Source organism: Passer domesticus, chromosome 3 (assembly GCF_036417665.1).
Source record: "Passer domesticus isolate bPasDom1 chromosome 3, bPasDom1.hap1, whole genome shotgun sequence".
In the NCBI taxonomy this organism is placed as follows: domain Eukaryota; kingdom Metazoa; phylum Chordata; class Aves; order Passeriformes; family Passeridae; genus Passer; species Passer domesticus.
This window is the reverse complement of record NC_087476.1, coordinates 33201272-33226712: the sequence shown is the minus strand read 5'-3', so window position 1 is coordinate 33226712 and position 25441 is coordinate 33201272. Positions and strand designations below refer to the sequence as shown.

Here is a 25441-nt window from a genome sequence, read left to right as displayed (position 1 = left end):
GTAATTCAATTAAACGTATTCAGAGTTCTTGTGCACCATACACATAATTTTTGAGACTCTCTGAAGTCTTTCATAATCACATTTGGTTTTTTTTTCTTTTTCCTCCTAAAATTTATAGTCAGGGAAGAGGGATGGAAATATTTTAATTTCAAGAGCATTAAAACTGTATTTTCCTCACATATTTCCTTATTTTTATTGTGAAGTGATAGGTTGTGCCCGAAAATATTGCCTTGGTAAACAAAAACTGGTAAACAAAACCAAAACTTTGTCCTGTTTCCTGCATTTTTATTATTTCCATTTAATGGTCACTGAACATTTATTTTGAACATTGAGAATTGTGGAGACACAGTTCTGCCAAGGGCAAATATGTCTCCCTCCCAAGAATATCCCATTTATGCTTTCCCATACAGGCAGGTTATAATCTTCATCTGAAATGTTCTACTTTATCCTGCTCCACCCAAATTCTTGTGTCACTTTCATCACTGTGCTAACATAACATACTCCAGCAAGTGAAGCAAGCAAGATTCCCTGTTTCCTTTTCCCTTCCTCTCTCCACAAAGGAATTTGCTTAACTACATTTTTTAATAAAGATTAGCACTAGGGGAAAAAAATAGCAGTAACTTGGAGTAATAAAAGCCAAGTTTTAGAAATCCTCTTACTTTTTTGTGGAATAAACCACAACAGCCTAATTACATTGGGTCGGCCTTTGAATTCAAGCCTTTTTTGCCAACTTTTTGCAATACTTTCATCCTTTTGTCAGTACAATCCATTCCTGTTCCCCCCTTTTGCTCTCATCCCTGACCTGTCATTATCCCCATGTGCCACCCTGATCCAAAGCCATGTGTTCAAGCTGGCAATGCTAGAACGTGCCCAAGGCTCCCCAAAGGCTTCCTTGGTCCCACTGCCCGGAGGGGACACAACAGGTCTCAGCACTGTGGTGAGCTGCTCTGCCACCCTTGTGCCCCTGGGCAGCTCTCTGAACAAAATCACAGAAATAATTAGGTTGGAAAAGGCCTCTGAGATCATCAAATCCGACCTATCACCGAACACCACCATGCCAATTAGACCATGGCACTAAGAGCCTTGTCTAGCCCTTCCTTAAACACTCCATGGATAGTGACTCTACCACTTCCCTGGGCAGCCCATTCCAATGTCTGATATCCCTTTCTGTGAAGAAATGCCTCCTACTGTCCAATCTAAACCTCCCCTGGAGCAGCTTGAAGGAAGCTATGTTCTCTTGTTCTGTCATCTTTTTCAGTCATTAGCTGCCTGGAAAAAAAGGCTGAGGTGCAAGAAAAGCAGCTGGCTACAGCCTCCATTCAGGGAGTTGTAGAGAGCCAAAAAGCCTCCCCTGAGACGCCTCTTCTCCAGGCTAAACACCTTCAGCTCCCTCAGCTGTGCTCCAGACCCTGCACCAGCTTCATTGCCCTTCTCTGGACTCGCTCCAGCCCTTCAATGTCCTTCGTGTCGTGAGGGGCCCACACCTACACACAGCACTCCAGGTGTGGCCTCACCAGTGCTGAGTGCAGGCGCACAATCAGTGCCCTGCCCTGCCGGCCACACTACTGCTGACACAGGCCAGGCGCCATTGGCCCTCCTGGCCACCGGGGCACACACTGCTCATGTTAACCCGGCTGACAACCAGCACCCCCGTGCTTTTCCACGGGCTGCTTTCCTTCGATGTCACAGGGGCGCCCACCAGAACCAAGACGGTGAGGGCAAGGCAGGGCAAGGGTTCGTAGCCCGCCGCTCTCGGGGCACACCCCCGTGGAGCGGCCCTGTGTCCCCTCGGGCCGCAGCTCGGGGAGCAGAACCGAGCCGAGCCGAGCCGAGCCGAGCCGAGCCGAGCCGAGCCGAGCCGAGCCGGTCCCGGCCCGCAGCGCCCCCTGCAGGCGCCGCCGGAGCACGGCGGCTCGGAGACGCAACGCCGCGGAATGCAGCCCCTGCACTTTCCGCCCTTTTTAACAGGGCCTCAGCCAATCAGCAGCCGGGGCTCAGCCTCCCGCCAATGGAAAGAGCGGTTGTGGCCAAGCAGGCAGGGCGGATAGCCAATGGCTGACGAGGAGAGCCCGCCCCCGCCCCGCCGCCGTTGCCGGGCAGCCGCTGTCAATGGCCGCCGCGCGGCCCCTTTAAGCGTAACGCGGCAACCGCCGGCGCGTCCTGCGGGCGGGCCGGGGGCCGGGCAGGTACCGCCGGGACGGGCCGGGGGCGGCGGGCACAGCGCGGGCATCGCGGGGCGAAGGGAGCGCCGCGGCGGGGGGACAGGACCGCCGTGGGGCCGTGTTTTCCTGGGGGCTGTGGGCGCTGGGACGGGCCCGGGCCTAGGCCTGGGGTTGGCCTCCGAAAGGTCTCGGGCCGCTGGTGTTCAGTTCCGTTCTCCGAAGTGATTTAGTGCATGTAGGTTTCGGTGATTGCGTTTAAAATGTGCCATCGCGAAGTGCTGCTAGAAAATAACATTCGATGTGTTCTTTAAGAGTCTCCGCTGGCTGAAGGGAAGCTGCGGCTTGCGCTGCGAGAGCCAAGGGTTGCTGGGCTGAGCTCGGTAAGTCCGCACGCTCCGGGCTGTGCCTGCGAATATCAGCGACGGCGCGGGCCCCGTGATGCCGTCTGATTTAGAAACATAATCTCTTCTCCCGGTTGTAGGACTGGCCTGCATGTGCTCTGTTTGAAGTGCTACTTCCTCATTTCTGACCTGGCACATACAGCAGCTTTTTCATTTTGAGATCTGACAAAAGTGGCGTTGTGGCTTACTGGGACAGTCAGGTAAATGTAACATAGGCTTTTAAAATCATACAGTGTTTTAATTCACCAAAATGCAGGACAAGGCAACAGTCTTAAGCTGTGCCAGGGGAGATTTATGTTGGACATTAGGAGCAATTTCTTCACAGAAAGGGTTATTAAACATAGGAATAGGCTGCTCAGGGTGGTGGAGTCATCACCCCTCAAAATGTTTAAGGAAAGACTGGACATGGCACTTTGTGCCCTGAATTAATTGACATGCTGATGTCCAGTCATAGTTTGGACTTGATGATATCCAAGGTCTTTTCCAACTAATTGATTCTGTGATTTTGTTAAAAGCTAGTAAACCTAGAAAAACTGCATACAGTCCAGCCAGCAGCTGCAGTACCTAATGAAGTTATACTTAGTCCTCACTAAGGCTTGTCACTCAGTGTGTTTTGATGCCATAAAAGTAAATAATTCTGCTTGACTTTCATCTGGCAAACTTAAAGTGTTTGGATATGAAAAAGATGGATGCAGGGAGAGGAGAGAGACGAATTTCTTTTGAAATTATTCTTTGCTCTTAAGTTCAGTGCTTCAGTGACTTGGAGTGATGCTTTGTCCCTGTCTGAAGCTGGCTTTGTTGCAGTGTCTCAGAATAGGTGGAAGAACGGAGCGGGCCGTTAGAGGTCAGTGTTTGTACAGGGACGGTCACCAGCAGAAGCACTGAGCTTCCCCTGCGCTGGGAAGGGGAAAAGGACATCAAAAGTTTTATGAGTCTTGCACTAGAGAACTAAGCTTTGGATGCACTGCATGGGAAGAATTGCTAAGTAATTTTCCTTGTTGTCTATTGCATAATACCTGTAGTTCCACGGTTTAATTTCTGGTTTAGTGATTGGCTTAGGAGTAATAGGGAATCTCCTGTCACTGTTGCAGTTGTTTTGTGTTCTCTGTTTTGTCTGTCATGTCCTCTGCGGTGACCTGGTGCTTGAATGTTTTTTGTAATGATGAACATGGTTTTGATACAAAATATATAAATAATAGCAATAGAAAGAAGTACCAGAAGTGAAGGAGTATGAAATCTTGGAAACAAAACTCTTTCTAAAGTTCATGCAAGTCTCAGATTTCCTTCAGCCTCTCTGTATTGATGTGCTCTCCAGTTACTAGTCTTCTAAAAGCATGCCTTGAGCTTTTGAGGGGAGAGGATTGGGATTTTGATGGTGGTGGTGGAGCATAGTAGACCCACTGCTAATCCATAATGTTTCACTCCTCACAACTTATTAAACCTACAGGGCAAAATAGATATCTTTGTGGATCTTATTCACACGAGTTAAACTCACTTTATAATCAACTCAAACTAGTTTGTAACAATTGGAAAGTCAGGGAACCAAAACATTTATTAATTAAACAGTCCTTAGGCTTACTGAGGTGAAACTCAAATATCCTAGTTGTTCTTTTGTTCTCAAGATAAACTGTGCATTCTTTTGTTAATCAAATTGTATTATGAATTGTTGGAAAAATCAATTTGGCAAGACTTGACAGATTAAGGTTTTTTTGTTTTGCATGGAAAATATGATAATATTACCAGTTATAGAACTAAAAACCATTTGAAGATCCAAGAGATGTTTTTGGGGATTCCTCAAGGGAGCTTTCTTTGTTTTACCTTTTTCAATTTGTTTTCATTCCATTGCTTTTCAAGTACTTCCAGAATGCATTGAAAATTCCTGTTCATTTATATATCTGTATGTCAAAATGATACTTAGCAAAATATTCTCAGGAGTGGGGAATATCCAGTACAGGATTGGTGGATAATTCTAATCCTCCAGTTCTTACAATTTGTTTGTTTTAAATACACTGAGTTATGAAAAGCATTCTTCAAAAAGATTATTGCCTCTTCAGTGAACTCTTGTGAGGCTAGAAAATAACTGATCAGCTTTAATTCAGTAAAAGTGAGTGCTCTTCTTTTATATATATAATTAGACATGAACTGTAGGCATTTGTGCTTTCCTTAAATGTAAGAATATGAGGTCTGTGCCTCCAGAGTACTATTTTTGTATCTCGTATTATTTTTGTGCTTTTATATAAATGTGTTAGTTTCTATTTTTGCATTCCCTGAAATTCTGTCCTGTGGAAACAGACCTGATGCAGTGTTGCCTGTGCGTCCTCTAGAGAACAGATTGTGCCCAAAATGCTACCTGTTCAGTCTTGTTTTGCTCTTCAAGGAGCAAAATAACATCCATTCTGCACAGGTGTTTGTGGGGCCAGGAGTTAGGAAAGGAAGTGTTTGGGAGTAGGGAAGCACCTTGGTATGTTCTAACATTCTTACATGATCTTAGTTACAGTTATGATTAGGTACATCCTTTTGAAATAATTTTAATAATTCTACTATCTTGTAAGGAAAAAGAACAATCATTCCTGATTATGTGAATGTTCACAATAATGATACTTTCCAGCTTGTGTTTAACAATTTCTAGGACAGGTGATCTCAAGCATAGCTTATTTAACTTCCTAGGCTTTTCAGTGAAATTTTAGTTTTTCTCAGATTCTTTTGACATGAGTTTTCGGCATCTAATTTTTTTCTGATCACTTTGAAAATATTTAGGTGTTTAAAAAAAACCATTATTTTGGAAAGTTACTTCCTAAGTAACAAAAAATACTCTTTTCCAGGTAATTCAGTATTCATTTCCAACCATCTTCCCAGTTTAGAAACCTGATGGGATATTTATTCCTCTAATTCCTTCTGTATAGATTATGAGGCCAAATGGATTCCAGTCACTGGAGACAGAGTTGTGCTAACAGTGAACTGAGCCAGAAAACTTGAATTTGTAATGAAAACTGTCTTGGCAGCTGACATTCCTGTTCTGCTTGGCTCTGCAATAATGCATGTATAGGCAGTGAAGGCTGAGAAGAAGGCCAAGTTTATTTTATTGGGGAAGTAAAAATATAGTGAAAAATTTACAGTTCATTTACAGGTATGTTGAATGTCCTGCAGCGTAGAGCAGTTTTGAGTGAAAGCAGTTCAGTTTTTTGGTGTGTAATTTGCTTTGCCATTTAGAAATCAGCTAGGAGGTTATGTCATTCAACAGGTGGAACTGATGGGCTCTGATGCAGGCCCTATTTATTCACCCACTAGAGACTTGATATCTCAAAGTTGGATTGAAAAGAAAGAGATGGTGAAATTAAACTTGAAAGCTGCCAAGAGTGGTGAGAGAGCCAAAAGACAAGGGAAGCTGAGCATAGTCAGTAAAATACTTCCTAAACTGTTGAGAAAATTCTTTTGACCTTTGAAGGTGAAGAAAATTTTGAATGTATTTGCTCCATTATGTTCTCAGGAAGTATCTCCAAATACAAAATGGGATGATTTCACCTTGAGATATGGGATTTTTCAGTTTGCATTAGGCTGCAGGAGTAGCCCTTCTTATTTTATACCTGCTTCAGGTGTAATGTTTATCATGTACTTGTGGTGTGGTCTCTCTTATCAGATACAAAAAAGGTATAAATATAGATGTAAATATATAAATACACATGACACAAATGTGTGTGCTCTGGCCAATCTTGAAGGCATGAAGCACCAGATGTTGTAGGGTATGGGAGTACTTTTCAGGATGAAGATTGGGATAGATAGGTACAGTCTCATTAGGGATTAGGGACTGGATATTTTCCAGACAAATGGGACAATTGATATTCAAGCCCATTATTTAGCATCATTGGAATGTCAAAAATTGAGAAATTGAATATTTCTCAATTGAATATTTAAAAAATTGAATATTATCTCAGTTCAAGTCACACAAATAAGTTGTCCATTCATTTGGTTAAAAAGTTTTAAAACATGTCTAAATTAGTTTCCTGAATATCAACAAATTTTTGCTTGTGTTTTGTTTTGTTTTCCAAATTTTTCTTTTCCTTTCTCTAACGTGGAAGTCGTTTCTTATTCTAGACTTAATAGATTATAGTAGATATTAACACAGATTTAATCTGTGTTAATATTCTGATTTCTCTTTTGGGATTGAAATACCTCAGACTATTGAATGTAATAGTAGTAGCATTCCTAGAGTGGTGCCTGTCACATTTAATATAAATATAATTACTAATATAAACAATAGATAGCACAGTATGTGTCATAAGATTATAGGAATCATGAATAATTTTGCAGCTTTTTTACCTTTCTTTCTTAAACAACTTTCTTAGCAAAACCATTCTCACTGGTTTTTTTCTCTCTTTCTAAATTGTTACAGAAAAATGCATTCTGAATGATAACTACTGCTTGCTGAACTGAACTGCAGAGATCTCGTGCTTGGAGATGAAGATGATAAACTGGAGGAAATAATCTAACTGCTGCCATTGTGACAGCTAAAAGATCCTTTGTGCCAAGATGAGCAGTCTTTGAGAAAATACTGGAAAGCTGTTGAACCTGAAAAATGGGAGAAAGAGTAAGAAGCCCAGATTCTGAGCAGGAGAGGAAATCAGATGAGGATAAAAATAGTGACTCCTATTATTCAGATGAAGGTAATGCATCTCGTTCATCCAGCCAGTCGCCAGCACTAAGCTCTCCATCTACAAACCAAGAAAAAAGACATCACAAAACACAGACTTCAAACAGCCTGTTGCACTACCAAGGTAGGTGGGTAGCAGAAATTGCTGCTTTGTAACTGCTCCAAAGAGTTAATTATCTTTGAAAACTCAAAAAAGAGATGCTCACTCACTAGCGTTGTGAGCATCTACAAATACAGTTCTTGTGATTTATACTACCGATGGCAGGTAGACAGTAGCTGCTCCATTGAAAATGGAAATTAACCTTCTCCTGCATAAGAAGAAATTTTGGTGATTTTCAGAATTCTTCATAATTTTCTAAGCAAGTGAATATTGCTTTTATACTAGCCTTCTGTTGAATCGTGCTGATGCTTTCTTTTTGTCACTGACAGAAAGCTCAAAGCCAAAAACCCAAGGCATGTCCCTGCTACGCAGTCTGTAAAATGGAGACAATGGTTAATATTTCCTTGACCAAATAACCTACAGATACCTGTCTCGTGGAAGTCTGGTTGACTAAGCTTTACAGGATAATACTGTGACTTTAAATAAACAAAAGACTGCTAATGTAGAATGTAGCTAAAAAAAAATGAAAACATTTTTGATGAAAATTAGGTTCAGATGGAGATTCAAAAGAAAGTTTTTCCTGCTTCTTCTCTGAGGGTAAAATATTTCTAATTTGAGACAACGCAGCTCCACTTTGAGCTCCCTGACAGACATAGGCTGCTTTTTTGATAGAGTTTGTAGGGAGGTGAACATCCCTGCAAAGCAGAGTAGCATGGTTATACAGGCCCTGGGCTCCAGGAGGGCTGTGAAGGCTTTCTGCCACACTTTGACAGCTTCTTCTAAATAATTGTGTACATTTTTTGGTGAAGTCATAGCGTATCCTACCTTTCTTGGGCAGACGTTTTTGTTCATTGATAAATGCTTGATAATGTGTGAATCATTTGGTCTGTGTTACAATCTAGGCTGTGCCCAAAGGTCTGACCTTAAGTGTTTAATTTGCCCAGGGAATGTATCTCTACAGATCCTTAACAGTGTGGGTATCCTGGTGCAACTGATGTTTTGCTTCTCTGTGTTCAGAGTGTCATCTCCTCCATGGTAATCATGGGTTATCTGTCTGGGAACCAAAAACAGCAGTTCCACCATGCCTGTTTAATTTGGAGGGGGCAAATGTGTGACCAGTTCTTTGTTTACATAGCCAGAATGGAATATAATTATTACATGAAGGTAGTGTGAATGTCATATTACATTGTCTTGAAATACACTATTCCCCAATGTAACTGTGTGATCAAAAGTAAAATATTGGTAGTGGAATTTTATGTGTGTCCTAAATAAAGAGAAATTCTTAGAGAGACTGCAAGTCTAGGGTTAATGGGAACTCCCTTGGTTGGTGATAGGAGTGGCATCATTCCTGCAGTGCATGTATTAGATAATCTTTTCACACTTGAATGTGACATAAGTGTTCTTTGTAAAGGGAAAAAACACACCTTCTTTTGTTTGCCCAAGCTGTGGAAAAAATGAGCACCGAGCAGAAAATGAATGAGTATTTTTGCAAAATGTCTAGAGGAAATTATAAGAAGGTATTTTTAAGCAGTCGTTTTTGCTGACAAGTACTCTCAGTAGAATAGAAACATGGTGAGTGGCAAAGGTAGGAGGAAGAATCTGCTGTCACACACACTGTCCATGTACACGTAACTGGACTGCTGCTGTTATCCCAGCTTTCAAGCCAGAATTACAAACTGCTGCTCAGTGTACTTCTTTCAAACACTGATGTACCTTAAGGAATTATACACTCTGTTAATTAACTCTATTAATTCCGTTGTTTTAAGAGATATTTTTAGTGGATTATATGATTCATTCTTTGAGGTTGCCATGAGAGGCATATAAGATAGAAACAAAATGTTCAGCTTTTATGTGTGGGGATGACAATAATAATAGCAATAAATAGGAATGCAAGTGGTGCATACAAGTAATCAAATGAGAATACTGTGTGGAAAATAACTTGTGATACAAGAATAAATTACTCAGGGAGAACTGAATTTTCATGGGATTTATCATTTTGCTTCGGAGCCTTTTTGCATTGAGCCTTTGAAATCTGCTGTTTTGTCTGTAAGCATGGCAGCTGGATTTGAAAATACTACTGCATTTGTCTGGGAGAATTACATCTTGCATAATACATAACTAGCTAATGCTCAGCTAATTGTTGCCATTTTAAAAGCATGTGATCATTTTGTATGCATTTACAGTATAGTATTTCTAAACCATTTTAATAAACAATATCAAATATTAACAAAATATTACTCCTCTTTCTGATACGATTTGCAGATTATTTCTTTACAAGGGTCCTGTATTAATAGCTGCAGATATTACCTCCTATAGTAGATCACAGACATAAATCTCCATTTTTCAGCTATCAAAAGGGGCATAACTCTGTCATATATATGCCTTTTATTGTCTAGTTTCAAAGCTGACATCTCTGCTAGATATTGTACGATTGTTTCAGGCAGAGCTTAGTTCCAAGGATGTCTGAATAGACAAACTGCATTGTCTAATAGTAAACATGCTTTTTATTTTTCCTCTCTCAGCCACAAAGAAATTGGATTCCAAATATGCACCAAGCAAAAGAGGGACACGGTGGGGTTTCCGTTCTCAGAGCCTCACTAGGGATTCTCCTGCAAAAGATATAGATCTTGTTACAAAAAGAGTTCTTTCTGCTAGGCTGCTGAAAATCAATGAGCTCCGAAATGAACTGACTGAACTTCACATCAAACTGGATGAGCTGCAGAAGGAAAACAGGGCACTGAAGAGGCTTCAGCACAGGCAGGAGAAAGCCTTGAATAAGTTTGAAGATACAGAAAACGAAATCTCTCAGCTCCTTGCTCGGCACAACAATGAGATTAGAATATTAAGGGAGCGCCTACGAAAATCTCAGGAGAAAGAACGTGCAACTGAGAGACGGCTGAAAGATACGGAAGATGAACTGTACAGGAAAAAAACTGTCTTGCAGAAACTGAAAAAGCTGTCTGCAGATAAGCACCTTGCTGAAAGAGATGACCTGGCAAAGAAACTAGCCTTAGCAGAGAGCAAGCTGGAGGACAGGGAAAAAAGAATTAAGGTGGGATGACTTTCTTTTTGCAAGAAATTCTGGTACAGATATTTCTTTCCACAATGAATTGTAATTTTACACAGCTATGGAGCAAATAGAAAACCAATATTTTTTGGTTTTACCCATTAAATTATTTCTAAGGTGATTATATAGTTACATATGAGATAGTTGTACATTCAAATTTCTCTTTACAAATTAAGTGTATTTTGTCAGAATATATCCTGTGGATTTGTGCTTTTAAATGTTTTTATACCTAGCAATAACATTTCAGAAGTGGGTGCAGATGTAATACAACTTCATGCAATCTAGTTTTCTCCTTTTCTATGGAAACAGTTTGTAAAATTTTCTGGGTATGTAGGGAACTTTACACTAAAATTCTAAAAAAAAATTATGTAATAATTATTTTTCAATTTTTGAAAAGCATTCATAGAGTGTTTGATTGTCCACTATTCTGCACATCTGAGAGCCCAGCCGGACAAAATTACATCATGTTTTTTAAATACTGAAATATCTTTAGACCTTTCCATGGGTATCCATTATAAGAAATTTGTCCAATATATTTTAATTTCATCCAGCAAAAATGTTTATGTTTTTGTAAACATGTCTAAGCATGTCTACACTGTAAATATGTTTATGAACTTACTTAAAAATTGTGTTAACGCTATTAAGTCTGTTGGTAGTTGTACTATTTTGATAGTATATATATTTTATATATTGTACATAAATTTTATACTATTGTTAGCTTCAATTATGTCATTGAGATGTTAAGGTTTGGTATCTATATTAGTAATTAAACGTAAATTACATTACAGAGATAAGAGATCTGGAAATCCAAGGATTAAGCTGGAAACGAAGCTTTCATAAAATAAATCCCACAGTACCAATATGTAAATGGCTGAGTTAGTTAAACCACCTCATCCTGTAGTGTCACCATCTGTCATCTGTACTTTTATGATTAGGTATTTCAGCATTTGTAATACTGGATCATGTTAAAATGAATCATGTTTTTAAAAGTAAGGGATTTTCTAGTTTTTTCCTACTGTCATCAACACAGCTTTACTTAAAACAGCTATTACAAGATGGAGGCATGTAAGTGAAATCATAATCACAGGCTAGTTTCTAGTAGAAAGGTCAAAAATTCCTTCTTGTTTTCTGCCTTCTAATGCTGCACTTTCAGGGAAGGATTCTCTCTCTTACCCATCAGTAGGAGATTTGTCTTAGAGATCTGGAGGTCCACTGTTGCAAGAGCTTGCAGAAAGTAATGTGAGTTTCTATTATGTCCTCAAATCACCTCAGAATACTCGAAAGGATGAGCTGCAGCATCTGCAGGTGCTTTGCCCCCTCAAAGTTAGGATTAAAGGTTTAAATGTATTCAGTGTTACAGCAATGGTTGAGCCCATATCCAAACTCAAGACACTGGTTTACTTAATTTCATATCTGTATTTTGACTATAAAAATTACTGCAGTTATTAAAAATATTATTTTGTTTTAATTGAAGGATCTGGAAAGAAATCTTGAATTAAGTAGTAGCAGTTTTCAACGAGAGTTACATTCAAAGAAAAAAAAGTTGTACGAGGCTCAAGAAGAAAACAGAGTTCTCCAAGAAGAGCTTAATCAGCTAAATCAGAAGCTGAAGGTAAAATAGGTGAAAAGAATAGAAGTTGCTAACCATGTTCTGGGATTTTATCTTAGGAAGTATCTGTAATCAGGTTTGAATAGTTTACCAGTGGCTACACTCTCTGATGTGTATTTAATTATATACAACATGTGAGCTCTTTTTCTGCATTAAATTGAAATGGTCTGTGTTCTGACCCTACAGTGTTTATAATAGGAATGCCTCTGTGTTAATCATTATTGTTAGCACTAGTTAAAGCAAGATCAAATACATGGTCAAACACTGAGAATAAACCACAAAATCTGTGGGAAATTAGGTTTGAAGTCTTGAATTTAAAATTAAATCTGAAGATGTAAATACTGCTTTGTTACTAATATACTTGCATTAAAGTAGGTTTGAATAAAGACTAATATAATTTATTTGTGATATTCACGTGTTGCTAAACGTGTGCAAATGTTTATTTAGACCCCACACCATCATGATTGTTGTCCAAATTCTCAATAAAAGTACTTAAAATATTATGTTCTACTTAGTATATCTTTAGAAAAAAAATAAGACTCAAGCTAAAGTACTTGGTTTCTGGGAGAATTTTTCTCAAACTCCAAGTCTCAATATGTTGGAGATTAACCAGTTCACCACGTTCCCAGCTATCCAGCAAGTAGCAGTAGTGTTAGTACCTCTAAAATATTTAGAGTAAGAGTTTTAAGATTTGTTAGTGGAGAGTTTACAGTTTGAAAACCTTGTCATTGTCAGATGAATTCTGATAACCCACTGTTCATTTCTATGTTTTATTCAGTAAATGTGCTAAAATAAAAGTAAGCCTCTATGTGTATGATGCAACGGGCCTCTGCTAACTGATACTGACGTGCCCTCTGACAAGTATCATTGCTTGCTTTGAAATGTTTAACTGTTAATTTTGTGTAACAAAATTCAGTTGTGCAGTCTATACACGTGGTGTAAGTCTTGTTCATGTTTATGGAAGCACTGACATTTAGTTTTATTTTCGCTGCAGAGATAGGTTTTTTCCTCCCTAATGTTTTGCTAAGGAGTTTTTTGGGGAGGAGAGAGTTGTCTGCTTACTCATGGCATAAACAGAGTTAGGAATGTGATTGTTATCCTTAAAACAGTGGATGAGACAATTATTTATGCTGTTTCTATTTACCATATCTATTTTTAATTTACATTACAGCTGTGCTAGTGACTGGTAAATTAAATACTAGTACCTGTTTCTTATACCTACCTCTTCATTTCACAGGAAAAAGAAAGAGAACTTGAAGCAAAAAATATATATGCTAATCGTATGTTGAAGTCATCACCTAGAAAAGACACAGATATTGTACAAAGAAAAAGAGGTAACTTGTACAAAGCAACAAAAGCAGAAAAATTATTAGCATCACTTTGAAATGTCTCAGCTGGGTTATAGCTTTCATGCCACTCAGTGCTCAACCCTAATGCTTCTTGTTCAAGCACATTTACCTTTTTGCACTTCTTTCAACACTGGTTACAAAGTATTGTTTTTTTGTCTGTTATGTAACATAGCAGAGGCAAAATACAGAATTTCACCAAACAGCAGTTTTACCTCCTTTCATACCAGAAGCTCCTCAGTAAAGGAGGAGGGGAACGTTGGTAGTAAAATTTTCGATAGATAATATTTGCTTGACAATAAATTAGAGAGGCTTTAAAAATTTTGCTAAGAATATTTCTGTGATCTGTTTTATTTATTTTTTTCTAATTCAAACGTGTTGTCTGTCAGATGAGCTGCCCTTATTTTTTCCTCAGAGTATACGTGTCCCAGAACATAATCTTCTAAAAGTATCAGTACAGTGATTTCTTCTGGTGTGACAAGACAGTCTCAGACCTTATCCTTCCCACATAAATATGTGTGTCTGTGTGTGTGCTTAGACTATTTTCACTGGAGAAAAATCCGTAGAATCTACTTGTCAGAAGAGACAGAAATTTATGTGACTGTTTTAAATATTTAATGCCAGTATTTCAAACAGTTTGTCTGCTGCTTGTTTTATTATAGATGCTCTACCATTATTCCATTTTAGGTTCAGATTTTTTTAAATGTCATTCCATAAAGATAAGTATATGTGTTTCAAAGATTCAAGTAAGTGAATTTTAATTTTATGAGTTTGATTCTGTGACAAGCAATAAGATGGATGAGATATTTTGTGAGGCTTTTTAACTAATATTCAGTGCACTGTAATGACCCTGTAAGTAGCGTTAAGGTGGGGTTTAAATTGTTTTTCAGTAGAATTTTTACATGCATATTTTTTTATGATTAGGTTTTACAGATGCTGACAACAACTGTGTGAAACTCATCAATACTTTCCACTTCCACAGGCTTCAGTACAGTATTTTGTTTGCTGCAAATAATGAAAAATGAAAGACAGGTGTATTTTCAAATGAAAACACCATTTAATTAGTTTGTATTTTCTACAGCCAACAACCAAAATGTTAAAAAGGGACCACAGCTCACCAAAAGTGTACAGACCAGTGGATGCTTCTCACCAGCAGAACTTCTTCCAGAATCAGAACTTGTCTCTGGTGACACAGCAAACAAGAAAGAAGGAATTCTTCCTAAAATAGTGAGTTCCATAAAAATTTGAGACCCAGTCCAGACAATTCACCTATTAGATTGTAAAATGCAGAGCTTATATTTCAAAAAATGTGCAAATATACGTGTAAATATATAGAAAATACAATTTCAAAAATATTCTTTAAGACAAGATCTACCTTTCTTAGAAATGTAGTCAGTTTTTTTAGAGAGTTTGTCATAATCTTTGTCTCACTAAGAGTTGTTAGCTCAATTTGTTTTTTCTACCACTGTAACTTCTTTGAAGTTTTTAGGACTTTATTTTCATTTTCACCCTTTTTCTTTGTTTCTAATGCTTATTAAAGGAATCTGTTAAGCCATGCAGTGATGGCTGCCTTCTCTTTGTTTTCTCTTTGGTCTTAATTATGGTTTCTTTTACTTTCCATAATTATTTCACAATGCATAAATCTAACACTTCCTCTTGTTGTCACAGTGCTGGTATTTCTTTTGGCTTTCCAGCTTTGTCAATATGCTTGGTTTTTTTAAGTACAAAACAGTACCAATTAGAAGTATTGCTAACACTTTTGTGTATTGCTAACCCCAGGCTAAAATCAGATGTTTGTAAGGTATTACAAATCAGAGTGACATATCTGATGAATCAGATTGTGGTACAAATTGTACAAATTCTGATTACTTGAGGCTAGGACCTTTTTTTCAGAAATAATGGTCTGAAGATGGTTTTGGCTGGCTTCCTGTTAGGGCTGAAGCTTTTTCATGGCAGTTTCATTTGTATGTTCTCTCTTCCCAAACCCTTTCTGTAACTATGGATGCAGTTTAATGTATTCTTCCAGTATGTACTTATGTGAGTTACAGAACCACACAGTTGGTACAAGTGCAGCTCATGGAGTCCAGCTGTGTGTTCTGTATATGTCTATTGCTTTAAATAATGGAAATTAGATTTGTGTAGTCTAGGCTTTCTTCAGTATTTAAAGTCAAGCATTTTAAATACCTGACCACCATCTCCTTACGTAGTTTATATTTTTAATATAACAATGATAACCTTGTACATGAAGGAAAAATACTTGAAGGTTTTTTGGCTAACAGTCATCTTTTCTTTATTCATTAAGTAGCAGCTATTTCTCTTAGAAGGGTATTCTTAATCTAGAAGTTTTTGTTCTAAAATAAGCACAACCTACAAAGTTAACTCCCATGTGTTGGACTATGCTGACTTTCTCTTCACTTCATTGCCACTACTCTTCTGTGTTAGTGATTTTTACTGCTGTTGTTAATATGTTTTTTGCAGGTTCTTGCCATTTACATATGCATGTGTAGTCACTAGCTAAAATTGTCATCCGAGATTAAACCTTTCTCTTTGATTGTTTGTTACTTAATAATCCATAAATTTAAGTACCAGAATGAAATTATCTGAATCTACAACTCACTCACTTGAGTAAAAAGGTCAGATTGTACAAGTAGAGGGCAACTAATTGCTTGCTTGTTAAGAGAATATGATGGTGAAATGTGGCCTTCTGTTAAATTACCTGAAGAAGACAGCATCTGGTTTCTAAGGAGAAGCACTCTGAGAGTGATAATTTTGCTTTATGGCATTGGAGCTGCAACTTCCCTGAAGTGTGGAATACAAAATAGAGTTCATTGTCTATTCATTTTGTTTCAGGTATACAAAAGTATTCTAGAGGTGATAATATATTGGGTCCAAACCCCTTGGTCGTCAAAGCTGGTTTGGTTTAAGGTGACTTACTCATTTTATGTTTAGCAGTAAGAATGTGATTTCAGAATGACATAGAAGTTCTTATGATTTTGTTAGGTTGTTAATTTTGTTGACTGCTTTTCCCCATCAGCTTCAGTTTTCTATTAATTTATTTCAGGAAAAAGAAACTCAAGACAAAACATGGAAAGAACAAACAGAACTCTTAAGACAAGAACAGGACAGGGAGAGGGAAGAGAAACTGAAACATTTTCAGGAAATACAGTCCTTAGAGGAGAGGGTTCCAAAACTTCCTGACGGTAAGGAAATGGGCACCTGAAGGCTGAAAAATGCACTATAGAATACTAATCAAGTGAGGCTGCTGGTTTCTGGTGAAAAGAGCAAAATGATTTTGCAGAGATCACTACAGTGGAAAATTATTTTCAGTTATATTATGCAAAGAAGAATCAAAAAGAAATACAGGATATAGAATAATCCATGCCCTGTACTCAGCTGTGATTAAGTATGCAGCAGCAAAAAATGCTGTCCACAAAAAAGTATTGGAGTCTGAGAGATTGTGCTTTACCAAACAAGAATTACATAGAAGGTAAATGCTGATGTTATCTCTGGTTATTGAGGTAGGAAGTAGATTTTTACTATTGAGATTTGAGTTGCTATTTTTACTGTTGTTCTATTATAGTAGAACAAATCTGTTTTTCTTAATATAACCTTTTTTTCAGTACTTATATAATGTGAAATTTTAGTTTCTCTTTTCAGGTCTGGTTATCTGAATTATTTGGTGTGGCTATTTTGACAACTGTCAGTTTCCATCATTATATATTAATATTGCTTTTTTATTAATTTGGTTTTCGCAGCATCTTAATCAGTTAAATGCACAAGTCAAGCTCAGATATTTTAGATGGACTGCACCCTGTCATGTTAAAGAACTCTTTCAGTGATTGCAGTTCATGAACAGTAGTACTTATTCTCTATGACAAGAATTCTAAAATTCTATAGCTGTGTTCAGAGGTAAAATCTGTGAAAAATCTTGTATCACGACTTACATAAGCCAAGAATCTGATTTTATGCCTCTGAATAAGATGATTTAAGCAACTTACCCATCATAAGCTGGTATTTCCCCCACCTTACAGACAGAAACATGGCTCTTAACTTGTATAACGATCTGCTATTGAAAAAGATATCTATGTTAAATATATTAACTAAACTACTGTAACAGTTTCTGAAAGCCTCAGCCGAAGTACAGTAGTTAGCATGGAACTTTGTGAAAGCCTAAGTCAGAAATTTGAGTAAAGAGTTCAAAGGGAATGCCACTGTGTTGGAGGGGCCAAGTAATCATATTCAACTTTTGGACAAATATACATCTGTTATCTTGGGGAAAAATATTTTTAAGAGAGGAATAGTTGAGAAGCTTCCTCCTTCTTGTACACATAAACATTTCCAGGTTCTGTCCGTAAGTTGCTGTTTTGCGCCTTTGGTGTCCCTTCATAGCTGTGCACGGTCACTCTGAGTCCAGGCAGTGATGCACAGAACACTCATGTAAAGGTCTTTGCTGTATGCAGCTGATGCAGGGTATTTTAAATCATTCACTGCTTGAAACAGGTAATGACTCCTGTGACTTTGAGGCCTGATTACTTCATAGAAATAGTTCCCATTATGAAAAAAAAGGAACCCACACATATATCCCAGGACTGTCCTAATGTCAGCAGTGGTGAAAAACAAAAATGAAGAAATGAAGTACTGTGTAATTCAGAACTATTAAAATCAGTAATGTTGTATTCATTTTCATTCAGACTCAGGAAATGGGAAGGCAATTGGCAGAAGTCATATTGCTTTGAAAATTCTAAAGCATGGGTAATGTCCCTCGGAAGATGACAGTAAACTTTTATATCTTATCAGAGAACCAAGAGTGGATTTAGTTGCCATTTTTGAAGAATTTATTCTTGCAGCAGGAAAATGTCATTGTACATAGAAGAGTGTGTTAAAAACTCAATGGCTTTTGCTTGCATGGTTTTTAAAATCTTCTAAGGGTATTTTAAAATTAAAACATTTTAAATATTGCTCAAACATTTTTTGCAGAGTGGCAAAGGAAAGAATATTACAAAATTAAAAAAGAAAGCAACTTTTCATTGGATAAAGAAGAGAAAATAAAGATGGAGACAGAAATTCACAAACCTGAAGAAGAGAGAGAAAGCACTGAAACTCTGGAAGAGCGGCGAAAAAGAGAGTTCCTGCTTGCTAAAATGCAAGAAATTGATAGAGAAATTCAAAATACAACAAACACAAAACCAACTTCCCAAGAACCACTCATAAATACAGCAAGAAAATCTGATTCCCTGGAGAAAAAAGAGAAAACTAATCCATTCTTTGAGATTCCTGGGAAGGTTACTAATGGATTTCCTGTAAAGGACAGCCAGGATGATGGCACAAGAACACAAGGGCAGAAGCAACGAAACGTAAGGACTGTGGATTTAAGTAGTGAGTTAGCATTTGGTAGTTACGTACCTTCCTTTGGGAAGGGATCAGGGAGACCAAGTTGGCTCACTCAGAAAAGTGACAGATTGGAAGAAAATGTTAAGGAGAATGCAGATTTTGATGGTAAGAAAGAAAAGAAGTCCAGTTTAATGGAACAACTCTTTGGAAGCAGTGCCAGTACCATTCTTCTTTCCAAAACTAACAATATGCCACCTTTGGACATAGACTGGGACTCGAGTAATAAGCCTTTTGTTGATAAAAACAGTAAGGTAAAAGTAAAAGAAGACAATGGGCTTTTTGGTGGAGGAAGAAGCCTAAACAGACACCGTCTGCACTACACTACAAACAAGCCAGGAGTTAATACCCTTGGTTCTTTAGAAGATGAAGTTGAAGAAGTAGTCTTACAGTGATCGTGTTTTATATGTTTCATATGTAAATACTGAAAACTATTTTCTTGTAATATTTATTAGATATAGATTTGAAATATTTCAGATTTATTGTAAAGCCTTATGAAGGAATAATTTGCATAAATGGGTATGTGTGTAGAGGAGAGATGCAGAGGAGAGATGCTTGGGGTTTTTTTACCTGTATTTTTACCTGTAGGCCACTCACAACACACTGTTTTTCATTTAGAGTATTTCTTTTAGGCCTCGGATACTTTCTTTCTTTCTTGGGCATTTGGAGAACCTCTTAACTGTGCCAGGAGAAGGCATGTGTAATATGAGTCATGAAGTGAGTAGAAGAGACTTCCTTAGCACAAATTCTCTTAGAAAAAGTATCTTACGCTGCTGCCATGTTATCTCAGAAGAATATCAAAAGAAGCACAATTAACTCAGGAACAGCTGCTCTCTCCTTTTGCGTAGGTTTTTGTGGACCTTACTAGCAAATGTGTAACTCTTCTCATATATTCAGATTATATTTGTTATACAATGCCATCTTTTGTAATTTCTGAATTTTTTATGTAAAATTCCAATCATTACTAAGTAATTTTTTAACAAAATGGTTTTATTAAATGAGTTGAGTAAATTTCTTGTGTGTAGATCATCTTTAACACAAAGTTCTGACTTCTTATATCATATTATTAATACTGGGGGTGATGCCTTGTGAGGGCTGACCTAGAACAGAGACAGACAGAGTTAAAGAATAAAGTAGGTGTTTATTAGAAGGCCTCAATGGATACACCTTGGGCAGCAAAGAGCCCAGCCAGGGCTTACACCCAAGATAAACCCAAAATGCTCACAAAATGGATGACTAGTCATGGGGTCTCACACTTTCATGAGTTCTGGTACATTTGCATATTGGAGTTAATTGTCTAATTATAGCTTCAGGTTATGAAGTCCCATCATTCTTGTTCTCTCTTCAGTCCATGTTGCTTTTGGGCCTGAAATTTTTGTCCTTGGTCCCCAGCTAGAGAAGGAATTGTTTTGCCTACCTGATCTGTGAAGAGAGCTCACCATCCCCTAATATGAAGTTCAGAAGTACACACTAAAGCAGTACAGAATCTGAAAAATATAAAAGCTAAAACCTGAGGTATCAGGGGAAGTTGGTTGCAGCTTCACTTGTGATGTTATTTACTGGTTGTTGCTGTGTACACAACTTAAAAAGATAGGCAATGAAGAATTTAGCAGAAGCATTCCAGGAAATAAGCAGAGGGTCATTCCTTAAGCTGAAGGTCATTCCTTTCTAGAACAAGAGATTTTCAAACATCTCTCTGATATGCTCCCTCTGAGCCTGATTCAAAACACACTAAAATACTGAGAATTCTTATGGTTAAAAGATGCATTGAGTCAGGATTTTTCTGAACACAGTGGCTCTTCTGAAGAGAAAGGCTGGTGTCTTCATCATGCAGTAACTCTCTTTGCTCCTTTCATTCAAAAAGAAAATTAGTCACAGATCCAGATCCAGGGCGTGGGACAGTTCTCACCAGGTGCCCAGTAGTGAAGAGCAGCTCATGTTCACCTGCTTGCTTACAATCCCAATTACATTCATTGCAGTATTACACAACTTATCTGGCTCATTTTGCCTGCTGATGGTCAGAATATCAGAAATATTTTAACCAACAACAGTGAATTTAACTCTGTGTTACTTTCCTGCAATGACTTCTTGGGGTGAATACTGTGGTGTAAGAGGTAGGAGAGGGCTGTGTGTAAACACTGCGGGTGTTTGTGACTGGGTAGTCACTTATCTTGTCCTACCTGTGGGTGGTGCTGCCCATCTAGAAACAGGTGCTTTGCTCCTGAAGATGACATTGAGGTGGATTGTTTATTTTTATTTCCTGTGGCTGAGGACTATAAGGCATAAAACAATGTATCTGCTGCAGGTATTAAGGATCATGTAGTGTATGGAGGGGACTATTGGTTTTGTTTCTTTGGAAGTCAGCTCATTAACAACTGGCAAATTCCAACTATTGTGCTGAACTGATGTGCCCTGCTGTTTTAATTACAAATTTATAGTTTCTAAGCTGTTTTTTATTATCAGCCCCTTCTTAAGCTCACAAATATTCACATCCTTTTGCCAGCCTCTTCCTAAAGCAAATACTGTGGTGACTCACACAAAAAATAAAAGGTATATGTGCATTAGGAAGGTGAAAATAAATTGATCTGCTGGAAACAGTGTCACAGGTATAATTTCTCTTTTTCTCTCATGGCTGTCCATCTCTACAGTTCATTCTTTTCTCTTGCTGCACTTTCTAGAGTTACTGGCAAAAATACCATTACAGATAAAATGTGTGAAAGCAGAGGTAATCTTCTGATTGTGGGAGGAAACATTTTTGACTTTGTAATATCTGTAAGCAGCATTTCTGCTGTAGAGTAACAGTTTTCTACTCACTGGAAGAAACTTGCAAGATCTTAAAAGGCTCTGTAGACCTCACAAATGGGCACATTGATCCCCTCTAGTCCTCTGGACCCCTGGTCTCAGCTGCTGTAGCTGGACAGTCTGCATGTGGCTTTTAGTGGGGCCAGTGTCTTAACAACACTTGATTGACTGCAAAAAAAAAAATCCAGCTTTTGCAGTAAAAAGTAGGCCACAACAGTTTTGATGACGATTTTTGTAAGATTTGATGTTTTTGCCCAGTTGTAGGTTCTGTTTGATGTTTAGACCATATGGCTATTATATCTGTTCTTGCTTTCCTTCTGAACCATCAAAGGTGATGGAAGAAATTCCTCCATTCCAAAAGGAGGAATCATTAAAGGATCAAGGAAAGATCATTAAAGTTTGATTAACAGTTTTAGTGGAATATTCAGGGACATTATTACTGTCCTGGGAAAAATGGTCTTACAGTTCTGATCCCCAAGAAAGTGGTCATCAAACAAAAGTATCTGAGGAGCATCTGATGAGGGTGGTCAGGTGTCAGGGCTCACCTGACAGAAAACAGGAAGTTTTAAAAAGGAATATTTTTCTCTTTGAAAGAGGAGATGAACTGGTGAGTGTGTTGGGGGGAGTATAATAGATGTTCTGTAATCCAGAAGACACATAAACCGCTGGAGGAGAACTTGGGAGATCCTTCACAACTTTGAACTGAAGCCTCTCAGCTGAGGTAAGAAAAGGGAAAATACTTAAACATCTTGAATATTTTTCCCAAATCTGTGGAATATTTGGGATAGCAAAAAAGTGGGAGCAGGGGAGAAAGTTATTTTCTATAACCTTATGGGATACTATGTTTGTGATTTTGCTTTTTCTATTGCACCCATGCCTAAGGAGGTGAATTGCAAATCTGATGCTTCTAAAACGAGAACACTTAGAGAGGATGAGCTTAGGCTACTTGGTAGCCTCAAGTTCATTGCTGGTCCTGAGACAGAAGGTCTTCTGCAGCCAGGCCTGAGCCTATTTGTGCTGTCAGGAGGTGGGACAGAATATCTAAGCTGGCATATTAGGAATATGAATTTATTCTTGGGACAGGTGGCTACAGGAGCATCAGCAGGGCTTTCACTGATACTTGTGCTCTAGAAAGTGCTTTGGGTGAGCCTTTGCTATTCAAGAGAATAGTAATAAATTCTGCGTAATGCTCTGAAGCAGAGACCAGCACAAACCAGTGCAGCAGACACAAGTGCCTTCAGGAGAGTCATGGTTGCAGGAAGGGAGGTTTTGTTCCCAGCATTGCACGACTTCGCTAATCCTGACCCACTCTTGTTCCAAGATGACAACTTTAAGCATAAGAGATGCCCCGGGTGACATTGCTCATTTATAAAATTCCCTTTTGTTGGATCAAATTTAACGTGGTCTCCTGTTTCGAATTATCTCTTTGATTAGCTGCAAAGTTTTGATGTCTGCAGGAGGAGAACAATTGCATCAGTGTGCGCTGTCAGCCGGGACTCGTGGCTGCTGGGGAGTTGCTAGGATACCTCTCTAAAAGGTACGATTCACTTGATTAACCACCAACCCAGTTTGCATGAGAAATATTTTTCCTATCTTTGTTTTGTGCTGGCATCAACTGTGCATTACATGTGCATGTGTGTTTAGAGCAAGCTACAGGTTGATTTTCATGTGTGTCCATTTCCTCCTTTTGATATGCAATAAAACCCTCTCTGCTTCACAGCAAAGAATCCAGAGCAGTTGTAGTGGCAATTCCAGTAATCTGTAAAATGAGCATTGCTTCGAGAGGAGAACGTCGGCCTAGAGAATGAAGGGAAGGTTTGACTTTGGATATGCATTTTTGGCATCATAGCTAAAGCTTCACTTTATATGTGTGAAGATGCAAGGGAATTGTAATCTCCTGTGCATTATATTGTTTCCCCACTCTGAGCAAGGGGTTGGACCAGATGACCTGCCACAGTCCCAACCAAAACTATTCTATTATTCTGTCATCCTTGCCACATTCCTCTGGTATTAATGCTCCCTTCCAGTGGAAATGCCTTGCACAAAGCTGCTTTGTTCCACTTGCACAAAGTTGTCTCAGAACACCTCCTGTGTGCCCTACTGTTCCTGAATATGGGAGTATTATAATAAGGCTGCAAACCCTAACTCAAGTCTCTCCCCAGTAGCTGCTTCCTACATGCTTATCTTTCCAATGCCTTCTTTTTACTTGCCTGTTTCCTGAAACATTGTTCAAACATTAGAGCATCTTGCCATCATTTCTGTGAATCCTCTTTTGTCCCACAACTCTCTTTCTGCACTTTCCCTCAGACTTCCATAAACTCCTTTTGCTGCTTCCACCGTGTCTTTCCTCTGATGGACCATTATTCCTTCCTTCTGTCGGAGCGGACTTCTGCTTTTCATCCCCTAGGCAGGACAGTTGTCCTTTCCCTGCATTCCCTTTATCTCCTTTCCCACGGTTTTGTTCCCTACTCTCAAGCTCCCTACCAGCTGTTTGTGCTGTGTTCCCTCTCACCTGTGGATGGAAGTAAGTGGAAGTAGTGTTGCAAGAGGGTAGGAAAGATGCTGGAAAGGGATGTGACCTGATTTTGGAACTGAGTTGCCCACACATGGGCACTAAGATGCAGGTGCTGGAGCACTCTGTCCAGCAAGCAGGTACCAAGATGGGTACCCAGCTGGCTTGGGAACCCAGAGCACAAGGCTTGCCTGCTCAGAAGTTCTCCTCAATCTTCTATTCACTCTTTTAATGGGGGAGAGTGGCTGGCTTTGGAAATGCCATTTGTGAAATGCCCATCTTATCCCACCTCTGCAAGTCATTAGAATTTCCTCACTGTCATTTTTTGACTTCTTGAAACTGCCAAGTGCTCCAGGCTGTTCTTCCCAACACCCTACCTCAATGGCATGTCTGTTTTAGTCTGGTTATAGATCACCCCTACTGTTCCAAGTAGCCTAAAAAGCTGCATATTGCTGTGCTAGGATCTTGATGACGTGCTAATCTGAATGCCTCTGACAGCCCTTCTGCTGACCTTCCTGCCGCTCCCACATCCCAGCCTTCCCAGTAGTTTTTCCTTTTTGCAGTCTTCTTGTTTCCACTGCTGTTCTCTGTGCTGTGATATATTGGGAGTCATGGGACTCGGGCTGTGTGCTGCTGTGTTGTGCAGAGCTTCTAACGAGCTGTGAGCTTCACAGTTTGCTGCTTAATAATTCTCATGGTAGCAAGGATGGATAACACAGGTGCTGTTATTCACTGGAGATCACTTAATTACTAGTACTCAGCACGAAAAAATCGTGTTCAGATGGGCAAAGGACACACACTGAACTCCCATACCTGACCTTCCTCTTGCTATAAAGCTAACTCTGGCTTTGAATTCTTGGTTGGAACATCTTAAACTGCCTGTGTGAACCAAGCACCTGAAGCCTTGGGGAATGATCTTTGTTTAACAAGTAAGCACTAGTTTGACTGGTACATGGTTTTTCTTGTCTCATAACCCATCATGTACAGTAACAACAGCAGCACCTGGGTTTCAGAGACATTTTTGACTCTACATGCTCTCTAAACCTACAGGTCTCATACCACTCATGTGAAAACCCTGAGGAAATTAGATGTGAAAGTGGCCAAGTCAATGGCCAGTGGTGGAAGCTAGGCTAGGAATTTCCACATTGTCATGCATTATAAGGCACTGTCCCTGGTTTTGTTTGTGTATGGGCATCCTCTATCCAAATCTTAGGTATAGTGCAGTTCTGGAATGAGTTGTGTGCAATTTTTTTTTTTTTTTTTCAGAAAAGCATAAATCTAAGATGGAAACATTCCCAGGATTATTCTAATGTCTTCTGAAAATCACGGCTCTCTGATATTTTGTTTGTTTCTAGTGACTAAATCACAAATGCTGGCACATCTAAGTAACATTTGTGAGCAAAGGA

The 25441-nt window shown here is 38.8% G+C and overlaps 1 protein-coding gene across 6 annotated transcripts; it reads left to right on the top strand.

The window, feature by feature from the left end:
- The first annotated feature begins 2069 nt into the window (after positions 1 to 2069).
- On the top strand, positions 2070 to 19732 carry LCA5 (lebercilin LCA5). Of its 6 annotated transcripts, none has more exons than XM_064412503.1 (9): positions 2070 to 2186; positions 2475 to 2542; positions 6954 to 7335; positions 9834 to 10363; positions 11853 to 11990; positions 13225 to 13321; positions 14415 to 14560; positions 16395 to 16533; positions 18311 to 19732. In XM_064412503.1, the coding sequence occupies exons 3-9, from the start codon at positions 7137 to 7139 to the stop codon at positions 19114 to 19116; spliced, it is 2055 nt and encodes a 684-aa protein (XP_064268573.1). In that variant the 5' UTR covers positions 2070 to 2186; positions 2475 to 2542; positions 6954 to 7136; the 3' UTR covers positions 19117 to 19732. The 6 variants fall into 6 exon arrangements, with proteins under 6 accessions (XP_064268573.1, XP_064268575.1, XP_064268570.1 ...); XM_064412500.1 differs by lacking the exon at positions 2070 to 2186 and adding an exon at positions 2644 to 2763 and having other exon boundaries at positions 2264 to 2542; XM_064412501.1 differs by lacking the exons at positions 2070 to 2186; positions 2475 to 2542 and adding exons at positions 2644 to 2763; positions 5467 to 5690.
- The last annotated feature ends 5709 nt before the right edge of the window (positions 19733 to 25441 follow it).

Coding starts and splice junctions, on each gene's coding strand:
- LCA5 (XM_064412503.1), top strand. CDS start 7,137: ATGGGAGAAAGAGTAAGAAGCCCAGATTCTGAGCAGGAGAGGAAATCA. Junction 11,991..13,224: donor AGCTAAATCAGAAGCTGAAG/GTAAAATAGGTG, acceptor TTCATTTCACAG/GAAAAAGAAAGAGAACTTGA. Junction 13,322..14,414: donor TATTGTACAAAGAAAAAGAG/GTAACTTGTACA, acceptor TATTTTCTACAG/CCAACAACCAAAATGTTAAA.